Source organism: Syngnathus scovelli, chromosome 13 (assembly GCF_024217435.2).
Source record: "Syngnathus scovelli strain Florida chromosome 13, RoL_Ssco_1.2, whole genome shotgun sequence".
In the NCBI taxonomy this organism is placed as follows: domain Eukaryota; kingdom Metazoa; phylum Chordata; class Actinopteri; order Syngnathiformes; family Syngnathidae; genus Syngnathus; species Syngnathus scovelli.
Genome location: NC_090859.1, coordinates 15,166,423 through 15,188,133, shown reverse-complemented (window position 1 = coordinate 15,188,133; position 21,711 = coordinate 15,166,423). Strand labels below are relative to the sequence as shown.

The 21,711-nt window shown below is 53.7% G+C and overlaps 6 protein-coding genes across 10 annotated transcripts; 2 read left to right on the top strand and 4 right to left on the bottom strand.

The window, feature by feature from the left end:
* Nucleotides 1-280: 280 nt before the first annotated feature.
* Nucleotides 281-3,211, bottom strand: LOC137840881 (uncharacterized). Its single transcript, XM_068652840.1, has 16 exons — nucleotides 3,146-3,211; nucleotides 2,483-2,559; nucleotides 2,312-2,426; nucleotides 2,223-2,252; nucleotides 2,113-2,153; nucleotides 1,971-2,029; nucleotides 1,828-1,884; nucleotides 1,688-1,743; nucleotides 1,582-1,624; nucleotides 1,432-1,514; nucleotides 1,297-1,362; nucleotides 1,152-1,229; nucleotides 966-1,056; nucleotides 757-891; nucleotides 604-681; nucleotides 281-520 (listed from the first exon to the last, which is right to left on the bottom strand). Exons 1-14 carry the CDS (start codon nucleotides 3,209-3,211, stop codon nucleotides 782-784), a joined length of 972 nt encoding a protein of 323 aa, XP_068508941.1. The 3' UTR covers nucleotides 281-520; nucleotides 604-681; nucleotides 757-781.
* Nucleotides 3,212-4,752: 1,541 nt separating this feature from the next.
* arrdc3b (arrestin domain containing 3b) lies at nucleotides 4,753-9,502 on the bottom strand. Of its 3 annotated transcripts, XM_068652720.1 has the most exons (9): nucleotides 8,740-9,502; nucleotides 7,391-7,478; nucleotides 6,947-7,094; nucleotides 6,763-6,865; nucleotides 6,347-6,603; nucleotides 5,836-5,989; nucleotides 5,595-5,755; nucleotides 5,281-5,344; nucleotides 4,753-5,085 (listed from the first exon to the last, which is right to left on the bottom strand). In XM_068652720.1, exons 1-8 carry the CDS (start codon nucleotides 9,017-9,019, stop codon nucleotides 5,285-5,287), a joined length of 1,251 nt encoding a protein of 416 aa, XP_068508821.1. In that variant the 5' UTR covers nucleotides 9,020-9,502; the 3' UTR covers nucleotides 4,753-5,085; nucleotides 5,281-5,284. The 3 variants fall into 3 exon arrangements, with proteins under 3 accessions (XP_068508821.1, XP_049593530.1, XP_068508822.1); XM_049737573.2 differs by having other exon boundaries at nucleotides 4,753-5,344; XM_068652721.1 differs by lacking the exon at nucleotides 7,391-7,478 and having other exon boundaries at nucleotides 4,753-5,344; nucleotides 8,740-8,880.
* Nucleotides 9,503-9,645: 143 nt separating this feature from the next.
* On the bottom strand, nucleotides 9,646-13,481 carry acads (acyl-CoA dehydrogenase short chain). Its single transcript, XM_049737579.2, has 10 exons — nucleotides 13,315-13,481; nucleotides 12,511-12,665; nucleotides 12,282-12,431; nucleotides 11,975-12,086; nucleotides 11,766-11,917; nucleotides 11,524-11,694; nucleotides 10,968-11,105; nucleotides 10,759-10,854; nucleotides 10,636-10,692; nucleotides 9,646-10,472 (listed from the first exon to the last, which is right to left on the bottom strand). The coding sequence occupies exons 1-10, from the start codon at nucleotides 13,346-13,348 to the stop codon at nucleotides 10,323-10,325; spliced, it is 1,215 nt and encodes a 404-aa protein (XP_049593536.1). The 5' UTR covers nucleotides 13,349-13,481; the 3' UTR covers nucleotides 9,646-10,322.
* A 423-nt stretch (nucleotides 13,482-13,904) lies between these two features.
* LOC125979399 (uncharacterized) lies at nucleotides 13,905-17,161 on the top strand. Of its 2 annotated transcripts, XM_049737587.2 has the most exons (6): nucleotides 13,905-14,863; nucleotides 14,990-15,268; nucleotides 15,827-16,051; nucleotides 16,131-16,448; nucleotides 16,740-16,828; nucleotides 16,898-17,161. In XM_049737587.2, the coding sequence occupies exons 1-5, from the start codon at nucleotides 14,668-14,670 to the stop codon at nucleotides 16,811-16,813; spliced, it is 1,092 nt and encodes a 363-aa protein (XP_049593544.1). In that variant the 5' UTR covers nucleotides 13,905-14,667; the 3' UTR covers nucleotides 16,814-16,828; nucleotides 16,898-17,161. The 2 variants fall into 2 exon arrangements, with proteins under 2 accessions (XP_049593544.1, XP_049593543.1); XM_049737586.2 differs by having other exon boundaries at nucleotides 16,740-17,161.
* Nucleotides 17,162-17,293: 132 nt separating this feature from the next.
* LOC125979415 (dual specificity protein phosphatase 26) lies at nucleotides 17,294-19,207 on the top strand. Of its 2 annotated transcripts, XM_049737621.1 has the most exons (4): nucleotides 17,294-17,521; nucleotides 17,817-17,985; nucleotides 18,373-18,584; nucleotides 18,702-19,207. In XM_049737621.1, exons 2-4 carry the CDS (start codon nucleotides 17,822-17,824, stop codon nucleotides 18,932-18,934), a joined length of 609 nt encoding a protein of 202 aa, XP_049593578.1. In that variant the 5' UTR covers nucleotides 17,294-17,521; nucleotides 17,817-17,821; the 3' UTR covers nucleotides 18,935-19,207. The 2 variants fall into 2 exon arrangements, with proteins under 2 accessions (XP_049593578.1, XP_049593577.1); XM_049737620.2 differs by having other exon boundaries at nucleotides 17,294-17,985.
* A 489-nt stretch (nucleotides 19,208-19,696) lies between these two features.
* ppiab (peptidylprolyl isomerase Ab (cyclophilin A)) lies at nucleotides 19,697-21,549 on the bottom strand. Its single transcript, XM_049737632.1, has 5 exons — nucleotides 21,381-21,549; nucleotides 21,179-21,209; nucleotides 20,724-20,812; nucleotides 20,254-20,426; nucleotides 19,697-20,060 (listed from the first exon to the last, which is right to left on the bottom strand). The coding sequence occupies exons 1-5, from the start codon at nucleotides 21,447-21,449 to the stop codon at nucleotides 19,925-19,927; spliced, it is 498 nt and encodes a 165-aa protein (XP_049593589.1). The 5' UTR covers nucleotides 21,450-21,549; the 3' UTR covers nucleotides 19,697-19,924.
* Nucleotides 21,550-21,711: the final 162 nt, after the last annotated feature.

Genomic DNA, 21,711 nt, shown 5'->3' with positions numbered 1-21,711 from the left:
CACTCTTCCACCAATCTCTGACCTTCATTCTCATTGCTCCACCCACTTTCTGAGCCCTCAGCCAATCATGAAGCAGTATGCCAGCTTCGACCCGCCTCATTTCCCCCAAAAAATTCAGGAAAAAAATATGGGGATAAAAATTCCGAAAAAAAAAAAAAAAAAAATTCAGGAAAAATATAATCGGAAAAAAATTGTAGGTTTTTGGGTTTTTTTTTTTTTTGGGTTTTTTTTAAATTAAGATATTTTTAAAGTTGAGAATAAAGAGTTAAGAGTTCAAGTGTTCATTGTAATCAAACTTTATTTCTTTTGCAGAGTAAACATTCAACCACAAAACAGTCAGAAGTTGCACGGCAGTCTGCTCGGTGCCAAGTGGTGAGGTGGTCGGGCAGCGGGACGAGTGGTGAGGTGGTCGGCCAGCGGGACGAGTGGTGAGGTGGTCGGCCAGCGGGACGAGTGGTGAGGTGGTCGGCCAGCGGGACGAGTGGTGAGGTGGTCGGCCAGCGGGACGAGGAGTCTGCGCCTGGAGGTAAGACAAAAAGAAACCTGTAAGCCTAAAAGTAAAGTCAACGTTTAGTGCAGGAAAAAGTTTAGCATGAAACTTACCAGTGGGAAAGATTTGTTGTTCGTGGCATCAAGTATTGAGAGCTGCATGACCAGAAAGGTGCTCTTGTTCCTTGCGACCTGTCGGGGGGAAAAACAAAAAAAAAAACCTGGAACAAACTCGTCGTGAGGACTGTGCAGTGATGCGCATATTACCTTAAGTGCAAATTTTGTCCACTTCTCAGGTTGACTTGGAGGCAAGGACGCAACAAAAATAGATGTGTTGCCAGCATGCTGCTGTGCTCTGATCCTTGGCCACCGCTGCAAGCAGGTACTTGATCGTGCACCACCCTGGACACACAAAGAACAATCATTGCAATTTTGGAACATGGTGGCTGAAATGAAATGTACTTTCCTTCTCTTACCAGCAGAGGGCTCTCCAGGCAGCAAGAAGGTAGCCCCGCCCAAAAGATGTCGACTTTTAGCAAGTAGCATACCAGGAATGTCCCATTTCACCTGCAACAACCACAGGGGGAAAATCCAAGTCGAGAAAGTGACTCGCCTGCTACAGTTTGGCTTGAGCCACAGGTGCTTCTTTCTACTCCACTCACTGGCAGGTGAATGAGCTCACAGAATGGAGGCAAAGTGGCAGGTTTTTCACTTTCTGGACCAGGATTTGCCACTTCTGCCTGTAAAGACAAGGCACGTTGACTCCATTTAGGGTTACCATTTTTATTTTTAACTGTAGACAGGAACCTTCTGCTGAAGACGAGAATCAGGCCAAGCTCTTGAAATGTTGCAGATCCTCTCCTGGACTGACACCTGCACACGCATGCGGAAACAGTCAAGCAAGTTGATTTGCAACACTGAGAAAGGAAACAGCCTTGAAACCTCTCTTTGGCATGATTTTTGGCGAATTCCTTGGCCCAGCAGGTGGAGGGAGGGTCTTTGCGGCACTCTTACTGGAAGCTGCGCTGCACTGCGACAAAGGAAAAAGCAGGTTAGCGTTCTTACCATGCCACATTTGCAAAGTTTAGTCACCTGCCAGGACTGGAAGATCATGACTCCTTGTTTCCAGCACCACCTGAAACAACAAACTGGTCAAGCACTTTGATTTGTCAATTTTGTCATTGCAATCGTTTCAAACCTGGCGCTTTGACTTCAATCCATGCAGCGGACTGGTACCACGGCCTTTGGCTCCACCTGGTGGACAAAACGGGAAGAGAATGCACACGCTGAAACAAATTGGTCAAACGATGTATGTTCATGTATGACTGAGTGTTTCACCAATGAGAACGCAGGCAGGAACAGCTCTGAACGTCTCTCCAACCGCAGTTCGTCGGCCTGAAAGACAAGGTAACGTTGTAACCCACAGAGTCTTCTTACATTTTTAGTCATACGAGCTTGTTTGATAGCAAGAGTAGACTTGCAAACGTCTCGTGAAGTAGGACGGCTCTCAGGTCTGCAAGCCGGCCGGCCATTTTGAAACCTGCAGACAAAAAAAAAAAAAAAAAAAAAAAAGGGTAAGTACTTGAGAGTCAATTGTCCTTCGAATAAAAACGGGTTTTTTGCCTTTTTGCAGTCAATCTGGGTCTTCTTTCGCAGATGCAGACCTGTGGACAGAAATGGACAGTTAGATGAAGTCGATTAAATCCACATTATTCGAGCAGAAAGTAGGTTACTTGAGGCTGGCTCGTTTTGAAGAGTCGCACCTGTAGACAGACAATTTGATTAGATTCTGTTGTGAATTCCTGCAAACGTTTTGTCTTACCTTGGGCAGTAAAAGTGCGTTTGATGCAATTAAGGTCGGAGATGTTTTCTGCCAACGCTCGCTTTTTAGCTTGCACGGTAGCAAGGTGTAAGCACGTCCAAAGTGCAAGTTGACGCTGAAAGAGAGCAAAAGCAGTTGGTTTTAAAAGGTTAAGGAATAGTGAAGACTTACCTTTGAAACGCAGCATGTTGTGTAAAATTGTGCTGCTGCGCTGCGCTGCGCAGCCGGTGGAGCAGCACGACGTGATGCTGTCAGAAATGAGCAAGAGAACGATTGTCGCCTTTGTGACGTCTTATATAGTCGTTTTGTGATGACGTCATTAACAAGCAAAAGGGGGAGGAAAAAAAAAATAGAAGCCGTCTGCGGAAGCAAGGGAAAATGGCAAAGTGCAACCCTTAGGTAGGGTCGGGTCTCGAACCGTGGGTCTGTTGCATCGGAGGCAATGACGTTAACCGCTCGACCAGAGCTTGCTTGGAAACGGCAGCTGGTTTGTTCGTATTGATAGTAGGAGTATCCAAACATTGACGTAAAAAGTCTAAGGCCACACCTCAGTACAAAGAAGCGAGAAAGCGCAATAGTGTCTGAGGTGGCCGAATGGATAAAGGTTTTGCCTTGAGTTCAGGAGACTCGGGTTCGACTCTTGGGTAACGCTCTGTTTAATGTGTAAATATTGGGCATTGCGGGTCTCGAACCCTGGTCGACTGAGTACCAGGCCAAGTGTTATACCATTCGGCCACATTGCCGTGAAATTTTCGAATTTTTTTACTTATATTTAACGTCTATGGCACTACTGGTCTACAAATACAGAAAAAATGCCACGGTGTTGTAAGATACACAGATGGTCTGGTGGTTCAAGCTTTTGCCTTTGGTTCCGCCGATGCGGGTTCGAATCTTGATCATCGCTCTCTTTAAGTTGAAAATGTTGGCCTTAGCGGGTCTCGAACCCTGGTCGACTGAGTACTAGGCCAAGTGTTATACCATTCGGCCACATTGCCGTGAAATTTTCGAATTTTTATTATGTATTTAACGTCTATGGCACCACTGGTCTACAAATACAGAACAACTGCCACGTCGTTGTAAGATACACAGATGGTCTGATGGTTCACGCTTTTGCCATTAGTTCGGGCGATGCGGGTTCGAATCGTGGCCATCGTTCTCTTTCATTTGAAAATGTTTGCCATAGCCGGTCTCGAACCCTGGTCGACTGAGTACCAGGCCAAGTGTTAAACCATTCGGCCAAATTGCCACGAAAATTTCAAAAAATACTTATGTAGTTAACGTGAACAGGTCGACTGATCTACAAATACACAAAACTGTTGGATCATTCTAAGATCCAGGCATGGTCTTGTGGTTAAAGCTTTTGCCTTGAGTTCAGGAGAACCGAGTTCGAATCTCACACATGGCTTTGTGTAAGTAGATACACATAATATAGATTACAGAGCAGGACTCTTTGCCTCGTATTCTGTCGAGTCTTGCACATAATTCCGAATGTTACACGGAGCGGGACTCGAACCCCCCCTCTCCTGTACCCCAGACCAATATTATTCCATTCGGCCACTTTGGCACAAAATTTTCGAATTTCTTTTGGGTGGTCATTCAAAGCACCGAAAGCTATACGAGTGAATTGTATTTCCATGCAGCCCTTCAATGAAAAAAGAAACAAATGCAATCGGGGAAAGTGCTTGGTATCCCTTATCAAGTGCTCAACTGAGACCGCTCATGTCCCTCCTGGACTTTGTGACTACTATTGGTGGCTAGATTTGAGGAGAAGGGCGTGACTTACTTGCGAACGATTACAGACAAACCTGGTAGTATAGATTAGGTTATTAGGTGCACTTGAAAATGGCGGTGTGCCTAATGGAGTGTCCGTGTGATTCCCTCGTTAAGTGCAGGTGCGTGAAAAGTTTTAGCTCTTGCAGAACGTGAAAGGAGCTAAAAGTTTTCACGCAGGTGCGCTTAACGAGGGTCACTTGGAAAACATGTTGGAACGCGGCCTCGAGGACTAGAGCTTGACACCTGTGACCTTTGACCATGCTATTTCCCTAATAAAGAGGCCTGTTATTAGGTCCACTTGAATCAAAAGGTGGGGGTGAGGGCGGGTGTGGCACGTTTCACTTTCAATTAAGCTTTGGCCATGATTTTTCCCTAATAAAGTGGTCTGTCATGAGGTACACCTCATGGCCACTTCAATAGGTGCACTACACAAGGTTAAAAAACTAAAAAAGAATAAATATATAAATAAGAACGTGTCATCACAAGATCCAGGAGGGACATGAGCGGACTCAGTTAAGCACTTGATAAGGGATACCAAACTCTTTCCCATGTGTTATTTTTGAGGCAGTCCAACAAATTCCCGTCCGGTCGGTCGCCCTGGCTAACAAGAAATGTGAATATGTCGATCCTCTTGGGCTTCTCAAGTCACATTGTGCAGGAGAAAAGGCTTTTATGAAATAAAACTTTATTTGTCTTTATCAAAAGTGACAAGAACATCATCACAACAGCTATGGAAAAGGACCATTATAAAAAAAATATGAAAAGGTATTGCACTTGAGTAAGCTCCCAAACTTTGAAGGACGTGTGACCAAATTCTTTTGTAAACATTTTGCACATCAGACACAGAATGCGCTCATCGTAATAAAAGTCTTCTCAGAATAATCATGTTTAGCTTTCAGCAAACTTGCTCTGCGTGCTTTTAGAAAACACGTACACATTCTTGTTTTCCACCACACGCGTGATTTCCCATCCAAATGAGGGGAGGGACGGACGCTTGTGAGCTGGGGGACAGGAGAGATCAGATCAGATCAGAGCAGATCAGAGCAGAGCAGAGCAGAGCAGAGCAGAGCAGAGCAGAGCAGAGCAGAGCAGAGCAGAGGGCGTCTTGGCGGTCTCGGGTGGTGCTTTTGCAAATGTGTCCAAAGAGCTTGCAAGAAGAAGGCGGCGTCACATAGGACCATCTACTTCCAATCTACCTCTTCAGCGTGACAGACACGTGTCGAGGCTGCCGGGCTCCACCGGCGCGGGATACGGGTCCACCTGATGGGAGGGACATACCCGTGTTAGTAACACGCACGCACGCATGGCATGAATGGTCATGGACATGAGCGGTTGAGCAATCGGCACGCTGTGCAAAAAGTTGAGCATGCCATCAATGGTTTTGGGCGCACGCAGGAAGCGCGTCCGTCCGTCCGTCCGTCCGTCCGTCCGTCCGTCCGTCCGTCCGTCCGTCCGCCCGCCCGCCCGCCCGCCCGTCCGTCCGTCCGTCCGTCCGTCCGTCCGTGTTCACCTCGGCGTAGAGCGGAGGCGGGAGGTATCGGAACTCCGCGATGTACGTAAGCAGCGCGGCACTGGCGTGTTGCTCCTGCTCCTGCTCCTGCTGGTGGACGGCGTGCAGGAAGTGACGGCGGTGTGACTCTGGAATGGCCAGCTCGCCGTAGCTGGGGGGAGCTAAAAAAACGCTCCAGTCATTTGAGATGAAAAGACGTGATCCGATTTCTTTTCCATCAGATATGGCATCGGCAACTTACTCTCTGGGTGCTCTGCCACGCCCATCCAGCTGGAGGCGCTACCATGACTGCTGATGCTGGACGTGCGGGAGGCAGCGGTGTGTAACGGGATGGTCCCGATTACCAACGGTAACGAGAGTGACAAGTTGAGACCGCCCGGAATGTCCACATACACCTAAAGGAAAGGAAAATAGACGTATGACTGAAATGTTTTAGGCCTGTGACTTTGGTTGTGCGCTTGTTTTTGCTTTTCAATTGGCATTCGCCTAATCCAAATACATCCCTTTTTTTGCTAAGGAGGAGCCGCAGCTGGAGGAGCAGGAGGCGGGGCCAACTACGGCTTTGCACAACCACAAGGGTGCACTCCTTCCAGGTAAAGGAAGCCGTTTTAGGAGAAAGGCACGGTCGCGCTAGCTTAGCAGCGCTGGAGTTTGTTTGTTTGACTTTTTTTTTTTTTTGGGACGCTGTCTCAAATTGCAAAGGGCGGGCGGGTCAACCAACAAACAAAATGTTGCTTGCCGGGAGCGCTCACCACGAGGGCGTACTCCACGCGTATGATGGGGCAGTCCAGGATGGACGGCGACACAGGCGGGATCTTGAGCATCCTACCCTCCCAGCTTTGACTCTTGCCCTGCGTCAGGGCTTCCCCCTGCAGGTCGGACACCAGCTGCTGGATCTCTTTGCCTTTGCCTTTGGCGAAGAAGGTCTGCGTCTGGTACAGCGCCGCTTTGGGCACCACCACTCGGGTGGAGCAGTTCTCCACCTCAGCAAAGATCTGGATGGAGTCGCCTGGGGAGAGATGCAGGCAAGAGAGGCTGTCGGGAGACCGGGCCGAGTCCGAGCAGGGGATGGGAAGACGCCACGGAGGGGACGCGCCGGCTGAAGACAGCAAGAACGTGACGATGGCCGGCCGGCCGGGAGGGAGGGAGGGAGGGAGTCCAGCACTACCTGGCGTGTAGCCCTTGCGAGCCACTTTGACGCTGAGTGAGATGGGACCTGACGCGCAGAACCAGCAGCACAAAGTCTTCTCCTTGCTGCCAGCCTGAGGAGCCTGGACACACAACCCAGACGCACTTGAACGGCCACTCCGTCAAGGCCCGGCCCGTGCCTTGACGGAGGGGGGGGCGCCTACCAGCAGCAGGGGCGTGTTGATGTCGATGTGCTCAAAGACCACAAACTCCTTCTTGACCTTGACGGGTAGCATCCACGGTCGCTGTAGCTCCGCCTTCACCCAGTACCTGACGCTGCCGTGTTTGCCCTCAAACGACGTCGCCAGCGCCCTGCGTGAGTGAGCGCAACGTCAGCGATCAAGCAAGGCAAACTGGCCTTTAAGACGGGCAAGGGCGGCGTTATTTTGAGAGCGGGCTGCGAGCGAGCGAGCGCAGGGGGACTAGATATGCGTCAAGTCAATTCACGGCAATGGTCGAAAAGCAATCGAATATTTTGGGGGGGAATTCACTGTTCCCCATCATTTGATGGAGACAAGTATTTACTTCTGTTTGGTATTGTTTGTGGTTCTGAAGCGGGCTCCGACATTCTTGCGCAAAAGTCCGTTACTCGAGGCGGCGTGACTCACATCTGCGGCAGGTGGAAGCTGAAGGCAAACTCGTGCACGCCGCCGCCGCGCAGCACGGTGACGCCGCCTCGGTTCGCCGCGTCGTCATCTGCGAGCAGAAAAGCAAAAGGTAACTGCCGTTTTGTCCGGATGGGACTTTGATGTACGCCGGCCGTCCGTCCCTCCCTCCCTCGGGCTGGCAACTTGGCTCAAAGCCCAACTTGGTCATTTTGAAACCCGAAGTCTGAACCAGGCTGCCTGGTTTGAAACCATGACGGCTTGTCAAATTCAATTTGGCAAACGCATCGAAGCCTTGACTCTTTGTCTGGGACCGAGTGAACTTGAAGCCCTCAATGTGACTTCTGTGCTATCCCCAAGACAACTGTAAGACTGAATGGAAAGCAATTGCAGCCATTTGTTTCCATGTGCTTTCTGTAGCGTGCACGCGCCGAGATGAAGTGGAAGAAGTCTCCGTGGTGTCAAGCTGGCTTGCGCTCGAGCGGCCCAGTCTGCAGCAGACCAGTTTGAACCAGCCCGAGCAGCCTCTCTCTCGCCGAGCCGAGCCGAGCCCTGCCCTGCCCTGCCCTGCCCGCAGCACCAGCAGCTCGCCCCGCCATTGGGGCCTGGCTGGAGGAGCTCGCTCGCTCCTGATTGGTGCTGAGTGGTCCCAGGCCCCGCCCACCTCCCCGACGGCACGTCAAGTGGATGGGGGAGACCCTCGCGTGAACTCTTCAATCGCCGCCCACCCAAGAGTCAGACAAGGACGTCCGCTGATGATGTGAAAGAAGCTAAAAAGAAAAAAAAGGAACGAATTGACGACTTCAATAAACGCAGTTCAAGTTTCTAACTCAATGCAGGGAACGTGCTGCTGATTGGTAATGTTTCAAGAGTGGACGTTCTTCTCCTAAGCTCAACAAGTACACATTTCTTTCGGTGGAGGAAGCAAGCCACCATTTCGCTTAGCCAGGAACGAAGCCCCAAACCTAAATCAAGCGATTAACAATCGTCACATTCCCGATTTCAAACCCTCATCTTGGCATTTTAGGCAGCGCGCACTAACGCCCTCCCGCTCGCCGTAGCGTAATTGATCAGGTTTGAACCGCTTGGAGCAGACAAAAAGCAGTTGCCCGTTCCTGCTCCTGCTCCTGCTGTTGTCATCACTTGCCGTGTTTGAGTAACGTTTGCGCGCGCAAAAAGTTGTCGTGCACGTGCTTCGGTTGCCAACATTTTGAAGTGACGATGAGGCGGTCACGTGAGGGAGGAGGCGGTTGTTGCTTTGGCGTTTGTTTGCTACCGCCAAGCGCGGTGACGATGATGACGGCGACGACGATACGATAATGATGATGCGCGCTCGCCTCGCCTCGCCTCACCTCGCTCCTCGCCGATGAGGGTGTCCCGGTGGTGCAGGTACTCCACCTCCTCGTTGTAGTTCTGCGTGTAGGCCGTGTTGGCTCCGGCGTTGCGGGATTCGGTCCAGCGGACCTTGGCCACGCCGCGCGCTGTCACGTCTAGGCTGCGGACGCGCACGTCCCCGGTCACCTCCACCAGTACGCGGCCGGACACCAGCTCCCCGCCGGAGAACACCGGCCGGTTGCTCTCGTTCAGAGTGTCGAAGCACACGGCCACCGCCCGAACTTTGCCCAGAACCATGACGACAAGCCAAAGTCCCCCGTGGAAGAGCGTCCGCGTCCGGGCATTCAAGAGCCGAGCTGAGCCAAGCTCAGTGGCCGAGTGGCCCCTTCGCCTCCCGGTTCACCTCCCGGTGACCCGCACGGAGCTCGGCCGCCGTCACTGCTGGCTCATCGGGTTCAGGTTCGCGCGACTGCTGCCGCGTGCGCGGTGGCGGGCACGCTCGTCTTAAAGGACTCCGTGTGCAAAAACAACCTCACGGGCGCGCGCGCGCCCGCCTAGCAGGACGTCTGCGACGCTTGGGCGATCAGCCGTCGTCAGAGAACAGCTGCACTGTGACGTCACTCGACACGCATCACTTTGGTCATTCGCGTGCAAAAAACCCGGAAGTGAAGCTTAGATTTTGCTAAGCACACGTTTGGTGGTCAAAATATTAGGGACAGCAAAAATCAGCACCAGTGCTAGCTTTAAATGTTTGTGTGTGTGTGTGTGCCTATGTATATATTGCTATTTATATACATAAACATGTATATGTACCCGATGCATCATATTTTTTTTTACGATGTGCGCGTCCCAACATGCGCTTAATACAAAAAATAAAATGTCCGTCCGTCCATCCATCCATCCATCTTCGTATATAAATACAGTTAACCATCAACATACCTTTATGCGTTATTTTTGTTTTCACACGGGTTTTAGTTTTGTCAATTTCACGCCATGGCGTTATGACGTGTTCAACGCCGTTTGTTGCGTCCTGCTGCCATCTGCTGGACATTTCTTGCGTCTGCAGGTGTGGCTGGCCCACTGGATAGAGTCTTTGGGCTTCTGCGGGGCTTCTTCAAGATTTCTTCTCAAGCCATCCGCTGCCGGATCCTCGATAGGCTACACTATGTGGCGCGGGGCACGTTTTTTTTTTTGTTTTTTTTGCTGACGTCGTTTGCGAGGCGTCATCGTATGGATTGAATCTTCATCTGTCACTGGGGCCAGAAAACGGCCTGGAGGGAAGTAGCACTCGGTACCTCCTGCCGGCTTACAAAGGGGCGTGTATTTCGTTTGGCATGTTCCCAATCGTGATTATGCTCGAGGCGCACGTGACTTGTCCAAATGCTTAGCTTGCAAACAGTTGGCCAATCGCCATAACAATCCATCAATCTTGTGCATGGGGAGAAAAATAGGTGTTAACATTTCGTGTGAGAAAAACAAAAGAGGCACATTGTCATGTTTGAAAACAAAAGAGGCACATTGTCATGTTTTGTCGACACTGTTGCGTTGCGGTATGCGTGTGTGTGTGTGTGTGTGTACGTGTGTTGAGTGAGGTCTAGCTTTAAGCATAGTCCTTGAGTAGCTGTCCTGCGATGACCAGCCTCTGGATCTCGCTGGTGCCCTCATAGATCTCGGTAATCCGAGCGTCGCGGTAGTGGCGCTCGGCGGGCATGTCCGTCACATAGCCCATCCCGCCCAGGACCTGGATGGCCTAATGGCCGACACAAGAAACGTAAAAGCGGTTGGCTGGAAACAATTGGGCCAGACACAACGGCCAACAAGTGAAAAGCATAGAAAACATTTGTTGGTTGACCAAACGGAAAAAGAGAGCTTGCGTCGCTCCGCCGAGCCCTACGTTGAGCCGCCCGCCTCACCTGATGGGAGCAGAAGGTGGCGGCCTCGGAGGCGGCCAGTTTGGCCATGGCGGCTTCCTGCGGACGGCACGCCCATGGTGAGAGGCCTCGCTGCAGCGAGTTGCGACGAGGACCGACGCCTACCTTGGTGAAAGGTCGCCCGGCGTCGCGCAGGAGGGCCGCTTTCCACGTCAGCAGGCGAGCGCTCTCCAGGGCCAGCGCCATGTCGGCCAGCTTGAACTAGGCCGCAAACAAAGGGAGCTGAGCCAGGCCAACGCAAGGCAATCCGCTCGGCCGCTGGGGCCAGGCAAAAGAATGTGCGTGCGTGCGTGCGTGTGTGCGTGCGTGCTCACCTGTATAGCCTGCAGCCTCCCGATGGGGGCGCCAAAGGCGACGCGCTTGTGCGCGTAACCGGCGGCGCAGTCCAGCGAGGCCTGAGCGATGCCCAGCGCCTGAGCGGCGATGCCGATGCGCCCGCTGTCCAGAGTTTGCTGCAAAGGCCAGTCGGGTAAGCCAGTGGGCACAGACGGATCGAGTCAAAAAGGAGCTCAGTCCGGTGGCGTGTTTCCAGCGCTACAGCAGTTAGCCGACAACTAAATCCAAACCCGGTTTTCTCGCTCCTGCCTGCCGTTGTCGGCTGGCGGAGTTGGTCCGGAAGCCGACGTGAACGTTTGCTGCCGTTTGCCGCCAGGCAGGCGGCTCGGCAGCCGACCGGTCGGTCCGACTTGCTCGCCTTACCTCGAGACAAAACCCGACGGACGGACGGACGGACGGACGGACGGACGGAGCGCGCTCGGGCCTGTATCTGGCAGAAGCCCTAAGCCACGTATTTGATGGATGGCGGCACCTGCGCGCGCAAACTGTGGACCCCATTCACGGAAACATTTTGACGGCGACCGATCCGCTTACCATGGCTATCTTGAATCCGGCGCCGCGGGGGCCCAGCATGTTGGCCGACGGGATCCTGCAGTCCTCCAGGATGATGTTGGCGGTGGACGACGCCTTGATGCCCAGCTTGTCCTCCTTTTTGCCCAGCGACAGGCCCGGATGCGGCACGGGCACCAGGAAGGCACTGATGCCCTACGCAAACAGGGCGTTAGCGATGCCCGCATCGCCCGACCGACCGACCGACCGACGTCCCAAACTCTTGCCTTGTGCTTCAGCTTTCTGTCGGTGGTGGCAAAGACGATGGCGGCGGCGGCATCCCAGCTGTTGGTGATCCACGCTTTGGTGCCGTTCAGAACCCAATGGTCGCCGTCTCGATGCGCCAGCGTCGCTGCGGCGCCCGCGTCGCTGCCGTTGCCTGAGAAACGGCCGGTGGCAGGCAATCAAGACGTGGGCTTGCCGGCGGCTCGCTTACCTGGCTCGCTGAGGGCGAAGCAGCCCACCCGATGGCCATCGGTGAAAGGAGTGATCCACTTCTGCTTCTGCTCCTCAGAACCAAACTTCAGGATCGGGCCCAAGTAGAGAGACTGACACAGGGGCGGGCCACGACGACACGCACGAGTCAGGACGGGTGGGTGGAGACAAAGCTCCCGCCGAGTCCCGCGGCAACTCGTCCGTCACGTGACGCGCTGCTCGTGACAGACCCACGACAAGAGCGCCGCAGACTCGGCGGTTGCGTCCGGCCGGCCGGCCGGCCGGCGCTAAGGCGGGAAGCGTCTCACGTTGTTGACGGAGACGACCACGCCGGTGCTGGCGCAGCCGCGGCTGATTTCCTCCGTGGCCACGCTGTACGCCAGGTAGTCCATGCCGGCGCCGCCCAGCTCCTCGGGGACCTCCATGGCCATCACGCCCATGGCGCCCAGCTCCAGAATCTGAGCGAGCGGAACACACCGGGCAGCTTTGACGAGGTCAGCTCGGCCGGCCGGCCGGCTCGGCGGGCCGCCCGCATACCTGCCGCGCCGGGTACGTCTGCTCTTTGTCCAGCCGGGCGGCGATGGGCATCAGCTCCCGCTCGGCAAAGTCGCGGCACGTCCGCCGCAGCATGTCATGGGTTTCCGGAAGCTCCGCCAGCTGAGATAGGCCGCGCCATCCGCGCAGGCCGGCGGCTACAAGGAAGGCCATACCCATCCAAAGTTATCATTTACAAGCCTTCTGCTGGGACGCCAATTCCTTCCCAGACACAGACATAGTGACGACAACAAGGTTGGTTGGCATCATTTGAAGGCCTCAGGCACTTTTACGCGTAGAGTAAGTAAGAGTGAGTGAGTGAGTGAGTGAGTGAGTGAGTGAGTGAGTGAGTGAGTGAGTGAGTGAGTGAGTGAGTGAGTGAGTGAGTGAGTGAGTGAGTCAACGGAACGTAGCAAGAACTTTCCTCTCTCATTTGTACATGGACCTGAAATGGTGTCCATTGGCTTCACGCTAACTCGATGAAAGGGTCAAGAAAGGTCAGACGTACATATTCACGCCACGTCGATTGGTTGAAATATGTGGCTGCACCAAAGCAGTCGGTGCTTTAAACAAGGGACGGACAGTGGCAAAGAAGGTTGTCCTTTGCTTTTTATTCTGCCTGCCACGACTTTTGTTGTTGTTGTTGTTGGTGGTGGTGGTTTTAATCGCTGCAATGACCTAACTTGAGTCGGGCGGGCGGGCGGGCGAGCGAGCGAGCGAAGGGACATCGGAGGCTTAGCACCCCGGCCACGAGTTTTCCATCCGGAATGGGAAGCGGCATGGCGTCGAAGAAGTGAAATGGCTCACCTTGGGTCGCTCTGCAGAGAAGGGCCGCCGCCATGTTTGCTTGGACGCCGTGCTGCGTTCACGGAGGGTCGGGATCGAGAGGCACGCTTTACGAAACGCAACTTCTCAGCGAATGCGTCCAATGTACGACGTGATTTGCTCAGGGAAGGCTTACTTTGGTGTACATAAGCTTCTTTTCATTGGGTCAAGGTTGACCAAACCTTGTGAACGTAAAGGCAGCAGTGATCGACTTTTCACCCCAGAAGTGACGCTTTTTTACGCGCAGAATTATCAAGTGCAAATAATTAACATTGGAAACAAAAACACATGTATAAAAACACACACAAAGAAACTAATATACTTTAAAGTACAAGAGCAAGTTCAAATTCAAGGATGTCGTGGAAGAGGAAAATGAGTTCAAGTGTGTGTGTGTGTGTGTGTGTGTGTGCGCGCGCGTGCGTATGTGTGTGTGTGTGTGTGTGTGTGTGTGCGTGCGTGCGTGCGTGCGTGCGTCTGGGCTCAATCCCGTAATACAAGCATTTGTGTATAGCAAGGCTTGATCCTTGTCGACATTATTTTGGGATGATTGTTGACATGTTTTTTTTTTGTGATCTGTGAATAAAGTGTTTCCCAATAGAATTCGGGTCCTCCCACTTGAATAGTCACGCAGTCAAAGGGTGCAAGAAGTGCAAATCTGCAACATGCGTGCTCACATTCAAAGACAACATCGGTTCTCTGTTTCCGTTTTACGATAAGACAGTATGTATGTATGTATGTATGACAGATATTTGAAAACGATATTTATCTTGAATTATTTTGAAGTTGTTTATTTGGGTCTATTGATTGATCTATCATCGATTGATTTGTCTTTTTCTTTCATGCTTTCTTTCTTTCGGCTTCACCCTAACCCGTCCGTCCGTCCATCCATCCATCCATCCATCCATCCATCCATCCATCCATCCATCCATCCATCCATCCATCCATCCATCCATCCATCCATCCATCCATCCATCGTCCTCTCAAATGATGACAAAGGTGGTTTGTCATGGACGTCGAGAAAAAAAATACCCGCGAGAATTTGGTCGGCCCACTTTTTGTCAAAGGCACTTTGTTTCTTCGTCGGTCGAACAGCTCACGACGAACGGCGCGGAAATCGATCGGCGAGCGCCAGCATCAGGGCAACTCGTTGGCGGCTTGCAATGAATTCCTTCTGGAACTTGCCTTCCTTTGTCGCGTCATCGTCGTCGTGCTCACAGAGGCTGGGGGCTCGCCACAAAGCCGCGGCGGAGCGCGTCCAATGGGGAAAGGCCAAATGTGCAGAAGGCTCGTCAACTTTCAAAGCGCCTTTGTGGCCTTTGACGCTCGAAACTATACATGCTCGAGATCTGCTCTCTCGTCTTCACATTCGCCGAAGCTATTGAAGAGAAGAAGCGACGATCCAGCCATCCAGCCATCCAGCCAGCCAGCCAGCCAGCCAGCCAGCCAGCCAGCCACCAGATGGACACGTTCCTGCTCCGGCTCCGTTTCCGCCTCCTCCTGCTGCTCCTGCTGCTGCCCCCGGTGGCGCCAGGTGACGCGCGCGAGCCGTGCGACTTTATTTGTCTGATTTGGACAGCTAGTGTTTTGTCTGATGATGATTGAGTTGGCCTCCAAACGCGCTACTTTGGTGGCCGCCCGAACGCTTGTGCTTTTCCAGTTGACTGTCCTGAATGCACTGGCACCCAGGGCCAAGAAAAGGACTGCAAGTGCAAGCTTGGCAGCGCCCTCACGATGAAAGCCAGCACAGCTAAGGTTGTCTCGTGGACGGACCCGAACGACAACTCAATTGCTAGTACCAGCGGCAGGTACACTGTGGATAGCAACGAGAAAACCCTGAAGCTCGAATCAGTGAAAGACAGCGATGCCGACAAGGTCTACACGGCCACCTACACAGATTCTGATTCCAAAACCCAGACGTTCAAAGTCATCCCTTTGGGTGAGTTTGATGCTGGCTGGCTGGCTGGCTGGCTGGCTGGCTGGCTGGCTGGCTGGCTGGCTGGCTGGCTGGCTGGCTGGCTGGCTGGCTGGCTGGCTGGCTGGCTGGCTGGCTGGCTGGCTGGCTGGCTGGCTGGCTGGCTGGCTGGCTGGCTGGCTGGCTGGCTGGCTGGCTGGCTGGCTGGCTGGCTGGCTGGCTGGCTGGCTGGCTGGCTGGCTGGCTGGCTGGCTGGCTGGCTGGCTGGCTGGCTGGCTGGCTGGCTGGCTGGCTGGCTGGCTGGCTGGCTGGCTGGCTGGCTGGCCTAACCCTAACCCTTTTTGCGAGAAAGCCAAAGAAAATGTGGAAAGATGATGTGATGCTTGCGGGAGGGAGGGAGGGAGGGAGGGAGGGCGGGAGGGAGGGGGCTCGAGGAAAACCAAAGGTGGTGACCAACGGGAGTGGCTTTGCGTGCGTGTCGTCGCCCCAGCATGCCAGCCCGACGAGTCAGTAATTTTTGCTCAGCCAGCCCGACCCGTGTGTGTAAGTTGTGTGCCGTCTCTGCTTTTCTGCTTCTGACAGTCGTGTGCGAAACCGACAACGAGGTGTGCAACGCAAACTTGGGCCAAAACGTCCGATTGAAGGCTGGCGACGCTGCCCACAAATGGTACTTTAAAAGCGAAGAGAAAACAACAACAGGGGGCAACTTGGACATCCTCGGCTTGGCTCCGATCAACATCGGGGAGTACGTGGCCAAAGAGAACGCTCAAGCCGCCGCTGCGAGGACCATCACCCTTGCTCTTCCCGGTAAGTTGCATGTCGCCGAGCAGTCTTGCGCCTCTGCCTAACCCTAACTGGAACGCTGTGCTGCGCCGTGCCCGGCCAGCGACCGACAAACCGAAGACCAAGGTGTCTGCCCCCCAGACTTCAAGGTCCCCCACCTTGAAGCCTGGCCGCCAGGTTGAGGTCAAAGCCAGCAGCGGCCTAGCCAAGATGGGCACCAAATGGAGCCTGGAGTGCGTGGTCACCCAGAACGGCACCGTCATCACTGACGTCACCGTCTTCACCTGGCTCAAGGACGGCAAAAACATGATGGGCAAAACCGCCGCCACCGTCGACTTTGCGGCCCTCAAGGCCACGGACGCGGGCACGTACGTGTGCGAGGCCGGCAAGGACCAGTCCGCCGGCTACGACTTGAAGTTTAGTGAGTCGCTCAGTCAGGGAGGGAGGGAGGGAGGGAGGGAGGAGTGGCGGCGCGGCCTGGCCTGGCCTGGCCTGGCCTGGCCTGGCCTGGCCTGGCCTGGCCTGGCCTGGCCTGGCCTGGCCTGGCCTGGCCTGGCCTGGCCTGGCCTGGCCTGGCCTGGCCTGGCCTGGCCTGGCCTGGCCTGGCCTGGCCTGGCCTGGCCTGGCCTGGCCTGGCCTGGCCTGGCCTGGCCTGGCCTGGCCTGGCCTGGCCTGGCCTGGCCTCCAGCTGACCATGTTTCTTTTCCCCAAGATGGCAGCGGTGCCGTGGCGCCGTCCTTCTTGCTGCTGACGCTGAGCGTGCTGCTTGGCCTCCTGTGCTACTAGATCTTCGGCCGCCAGGTGGGCTCGGCGCACCTGCTCGCCTGCTCCTCGCTGACGGAGCGTGGTTCTTTTTGTCTGTGCACGCAGGTCCGTCCGTCCGTCCCCGGCCGGGAGACCGACGCCAGCTCGGGGGGCCTGCCGCCGCCGCCGCCGCCGCCACCCGAATAAAGCAGACAACTTTGCATGCTTCAAGTTGAAATAAAAATAAGAGTTTGAAATCGATTAGAATAGGAATAAGCAATGCGTACCGATTTCTTTGATGTGGCGCTTGAATTTGTTTTGCTCCGTGGCGCTGCATTTCTTTCTCTTTTCTTCTGCTTCAGCAACAAATAAAAATGCATTCAATGCGTGCACGTGCGTGTGCTTCCTACTTACAACTTGGGCTCACGTTTAGTTTGCTCTGGCTCCATTTGGTTTGGTTCGAATAAGTATCTTAATGAGCGGCCGGCAGGCGGCGCCAGAGTGCGGTAGCCGCAGCCGATGACGTCACTCCATCAGTCTAGGCTGGTGATGCTGAGCACGCACACCGGAAGCCATGTTGTGATGATGTTGGGAGGACTTGTTGACCACGACAAGCAGAGGAAGATGATGATGAAGAAAACGATGGTCACAAGATGGCGCCAATAAGGATTTGCTCGTGTGGTTTCCAACCTGCGCGTGCGAATTCGTTCGAGTGACACAACAGAAGGACGTCGACGAAAGACAACCAAGGTATGCAGGTGGCGGGCCCGTGCGCGCGCTCGCGCATCGACCACGAATACGCGCACACAACTCCGCGCGGCTGAGCTGGAGCTCCGGGCGGGAGGGGGGGCTTCCAGCGCCACCAGCCATGCCCAGGGAGGGTTCCAGGAGGTCGGCTACACATTTTTAGCGGTTCATGGAGCTTCCACCGGACCTCCGGCTGGAGCTCCGGGGGGCTGGCTTCCAGCGCCACCAGCCACGCACGCGCGCACGCGCTTGGCTGAGTCTGAGTATGTCTGACGTGAGGCCGTGTGCGTGTGCTCAGACGGGATGGCGTTCATGTGCGGCTTCTCGCGCTCGCGCAGCAGCTCGCCCGCTCGTCAGGACTCCCGCGAGCGCGTCACCGTGTCGGAGCTGGAGCGACTTTTGAGCAGCGGCAAGACGGCCTGCAACCACGCCGATCAAGTCTGGCCCGGACTCTACATCGGCGACCAGTCAGTTCGCACACACGCTCGCGCGCGCGCGCGCATTGTCCGATGCTTCGACCAAAACTTATTTGATCAATGTGAGCCCTAGGTGGGTTCCTTTGAAGGCCGTCTGATAGGGTGATGTCAGAATTAAGCTCGGAATTTGCATTTTGAACAATGATTGAATTGTGCTCGCGATTTGATTGGTGGAAAAGAATTTGCGCAAATCAACTTTCATTTGTTGTCAAATGGCTGAAACACATTGAAATGGATAGTGAGCCATGCCAATGTGCTGCTGCAAACATTTCTAATCGTTTCAGTCATTCCAAACTTCTTTGAAGCAGGCTTTGTTTGCTCCCCCTCCAAATGATCATGTGCCTGCCTGCCTGCCTGCGTGCGTGCGTGGCTGTTCAGAAACGTGGCGTCGGACCGTGGCGAGCTGGCGCGCTTGGGCATCACTCACATCGTCAACTGCGCGCAGAGCCGATGGCGCAACGGTGGCGGCGGCTACGCCGGCATGAAGGTGACGTACCTCGGCATCGAGGCGCACGACTCGCCCGCCTTCGACATGAGCAAAAACTTTTACCCCGCCGCCGACTTCATACACAAAGCGCTCTCTGGAGGAGGTGAGTGTGCACACATGACTTAGGCTTGGCGCTGGTCTACGTTTGTGGCCAAACATGTGGAGGGAGGGAGGGAGCTTCTGTCTCTTTGTCACAAGTGACACTTGCTGTGGCACACAGGGCAGGTTCTGGTCCACTGCGCGGTAGGCCTGAGCCGCTCGGCCACGCTGGTCCTGGCCTACCTGATGATCCGGCAGAACTTAACCCTGGTCGAGGCCATCAAGACCGTCAAGGACCACCGCGGGGTCACGCCCAACCGAGGCTTCCTGCGCCAACTCAGCGGCCTGGACGGCATCCTGCGCGAGAGTCGGCGCACCACCGCAGCCGCCGCCACGCCGAGCAGCTCGTGCTAACGTCACACAATGTGCGGAGAAGCCGCCGACGTCGGAACAAAACTGCCTCCACGATGACGGGCTGCCGAGGACTCGCTCGGAAAATGGACCGAGCCGGAGCGTTTCGTCAAATGCTCGTTATCATGACCGCCTCCGTCCGGCGTTTGTTAGCAAATGCTAACGGCAAAGGTGTTTTTGTTTTTTGCCCACGCTGAACGTTTTGGGGAAAGAACGCAAACAATGTTCTTGTATTCTTCTTCTTCTTCTTCTTCATCAGAGGCATTTTTCTTCCTCCGTCTGATTTGTTTCTTTGCCTTCGAAGCACTGAGCCCTCCCTGGCTTTTTGTGAACGACTGTCTGAGCCACGGCCACCACAACAAAGTCAAATCATCGAAATCGTATAGCAAGATCAATACAAAATCAACCCACGCCGCACTAAAGAATTCATAAAAAAGAGAATCTCTGTTGTCGCTGCCGTGCCGCCCTTCGTGTCTCCTTCACAAATTAGGGTTCCAAACTTGGGTTAGGGTTTGAAAGTTGCCTTTTAAACTCGGGACTGGGGTTCCCATTGGGCTTCTGTGCTTTGGGGTTCAAGCTCCATGTCAGGATTCAAAGTTGGCTTTCAATGAGCGTTTCACAATCGGTTTCCACGCTAGCCCGAGGGTGGGCAAGTTTGGTCCTGCCGGGGCCTCCCTGCCGCGCCGCGCCACGCCGCGCCGCGTTCACTCGACAAGTCGGTGACCGTAGTAACCTCTCGTCAATGGGAAAGAGCCTCTTACCAGGTTCTGGGGAAAATAGTCATGTTTAATGGTGGCGGGGAAAAGATGAAAGCATAGTGACGTGAGAAAAATAATGTCGTGGATGTGTGGAGAAATTGGAACGGTGTCAAAATAGAGATCAAAATAGTGAGTGGAGTAAAAAACGGTTTTTTAAATGACCATGTACCTATATCGTGAGGCTTCAAAAAATATCTTGGAAGCACGAGAGTGAGCTTCAGGGGGCGCTCTGGAGCTACTTGAGCTGGCCGCAGTCTGCGATGGCAACCTTGGTTTTAGGGGTCCCGTTTTTGGTGCCTTGATTTTCCATCGCCCTCAGCACGTCGGTGCCTTCCAGAAGCTTCCCGAACACCACGTGCTTGCCGTCCAGCCTTGCCGTCCAACAAAACAAGCACATCAGATTTGTTTTGCTTCTTTCAGATTTGGCACTTAAGTGCCACCTTCCTTAGCAATCAATTTCTGAACAAATTTGCAATTATTGCCCCCGCTAAATACATACATACATAAATAAATAAATCAATCATATGAATTGCGTGGCGAGTCCCGATGGCGTCGGCCACTAACCAGCTCGTTTCCTCCGTGCAGAGGAAAAACTGCGAGCCGTTGGTGTCGGCTCCGGCGTTGGCCATGGAAAGCGTCCCAAAGCCGGCATGCTTCAGCTTGAAGTTCTCGTCACGAAAGGACGGGCCATAGATGGACTTCCCTCCGGTCCCGTTGTGGTTGGTGAAGTCGCCGCCCTGCGTGCGTAGCGCCAAAACGTTTGCCTTAGGCTTAGGGGCTGCAAAAACGACATCATGGACTGCATCGGAAAGCGTGCAAAAAACAGGCGAAGGCTGAGAAGGACCTAACCCTCATAAAAGGCGGTCGGTCGTGAGCTATGACAGCCTTTGTTCATGGACTGCGAGCGCTTTTGCTAGAGGCTTCGCTAGAAAGGTGCAGACTTTATCAAGCCAATGCAGTAGCATTCACATGGTGGTGATGATGAGGAGGATTCATGAATGAATGACCTTCAGATGCAGCGCAAGAGTGCGTACCTGGCACATGAATTTGGGAATGATGCGGTGAAAGATGGAATTCTTGTAGCCAAATCCTTTCTCGCCGGTGCACAGTGCCCGGAAGTTCTCTGCCATTGAAAAACAAACAAATGATAACGTCCATCATCAACACGGCAGCCATTTTGTGTCTTCGTTCTTCTGACAGCCCAAACATGGAAACATCCATCCATTCCTCATGCTCTGGGGATTGGTGGCAGGAAAAGATGCAGACGCGAGGGGGGCATATGCACATTTCGCCACACAACAGGAGCCCGCCCGGAATGAAAGGCACACCCTGTGCGAGGCCGCCGACGTGGGAAGCAAAATGTGACAGCTGATATCTTCATTGAGCTAGCACCGCTGAAGATTTCTGGGGTTTGTTTCGCTTTCTTGGCAGTCAGTCAGTCGGTCGGTCGGTCGGTCGGTCGGTCATGCGGAAGCAGACGTTAACCTACCTGCAGTCTTCGGAACTACGTCTGCAAAAAGCTGCAATAACAAAAACAAAACACACGTTGACATTGTCATCATTAATATTGCTCTTTGTACGAGAACGAGCGACACGTTTTTCTTGTTGTCAGCTTTTCATCGACGGTACTTGTTACTTGACACTCGCACGCAACCCATAAAAGACGTCCGAACATCAGTTCAATGATTTACCTCCATTGTGATTTTGCCCGCGCTGACGTCAGCAATGGTGATGTCAAAGAAAACGACAGGGTTTGGCATCTTTTCACTGGCTTTAGGAAACCCTAAGGATTATTCAATTTGACCGAAAATGTCAATCTGACGACAGACGCAAAGCGACACTATTTTTTAATCCTCCTCTGATACGACGTCATCTTCAGAAAGCCAATCGCAGCCGGGTCCTGGGCGACAACCAATCAATAGCGAGAAAAGGTGGGCGGGCCTAAGGATGACATTGGGATGGGTGTTCAATTTTCATTTCTGGACAATCTTTGCGGCCGGTGCCTGGACTGATTGATTGATT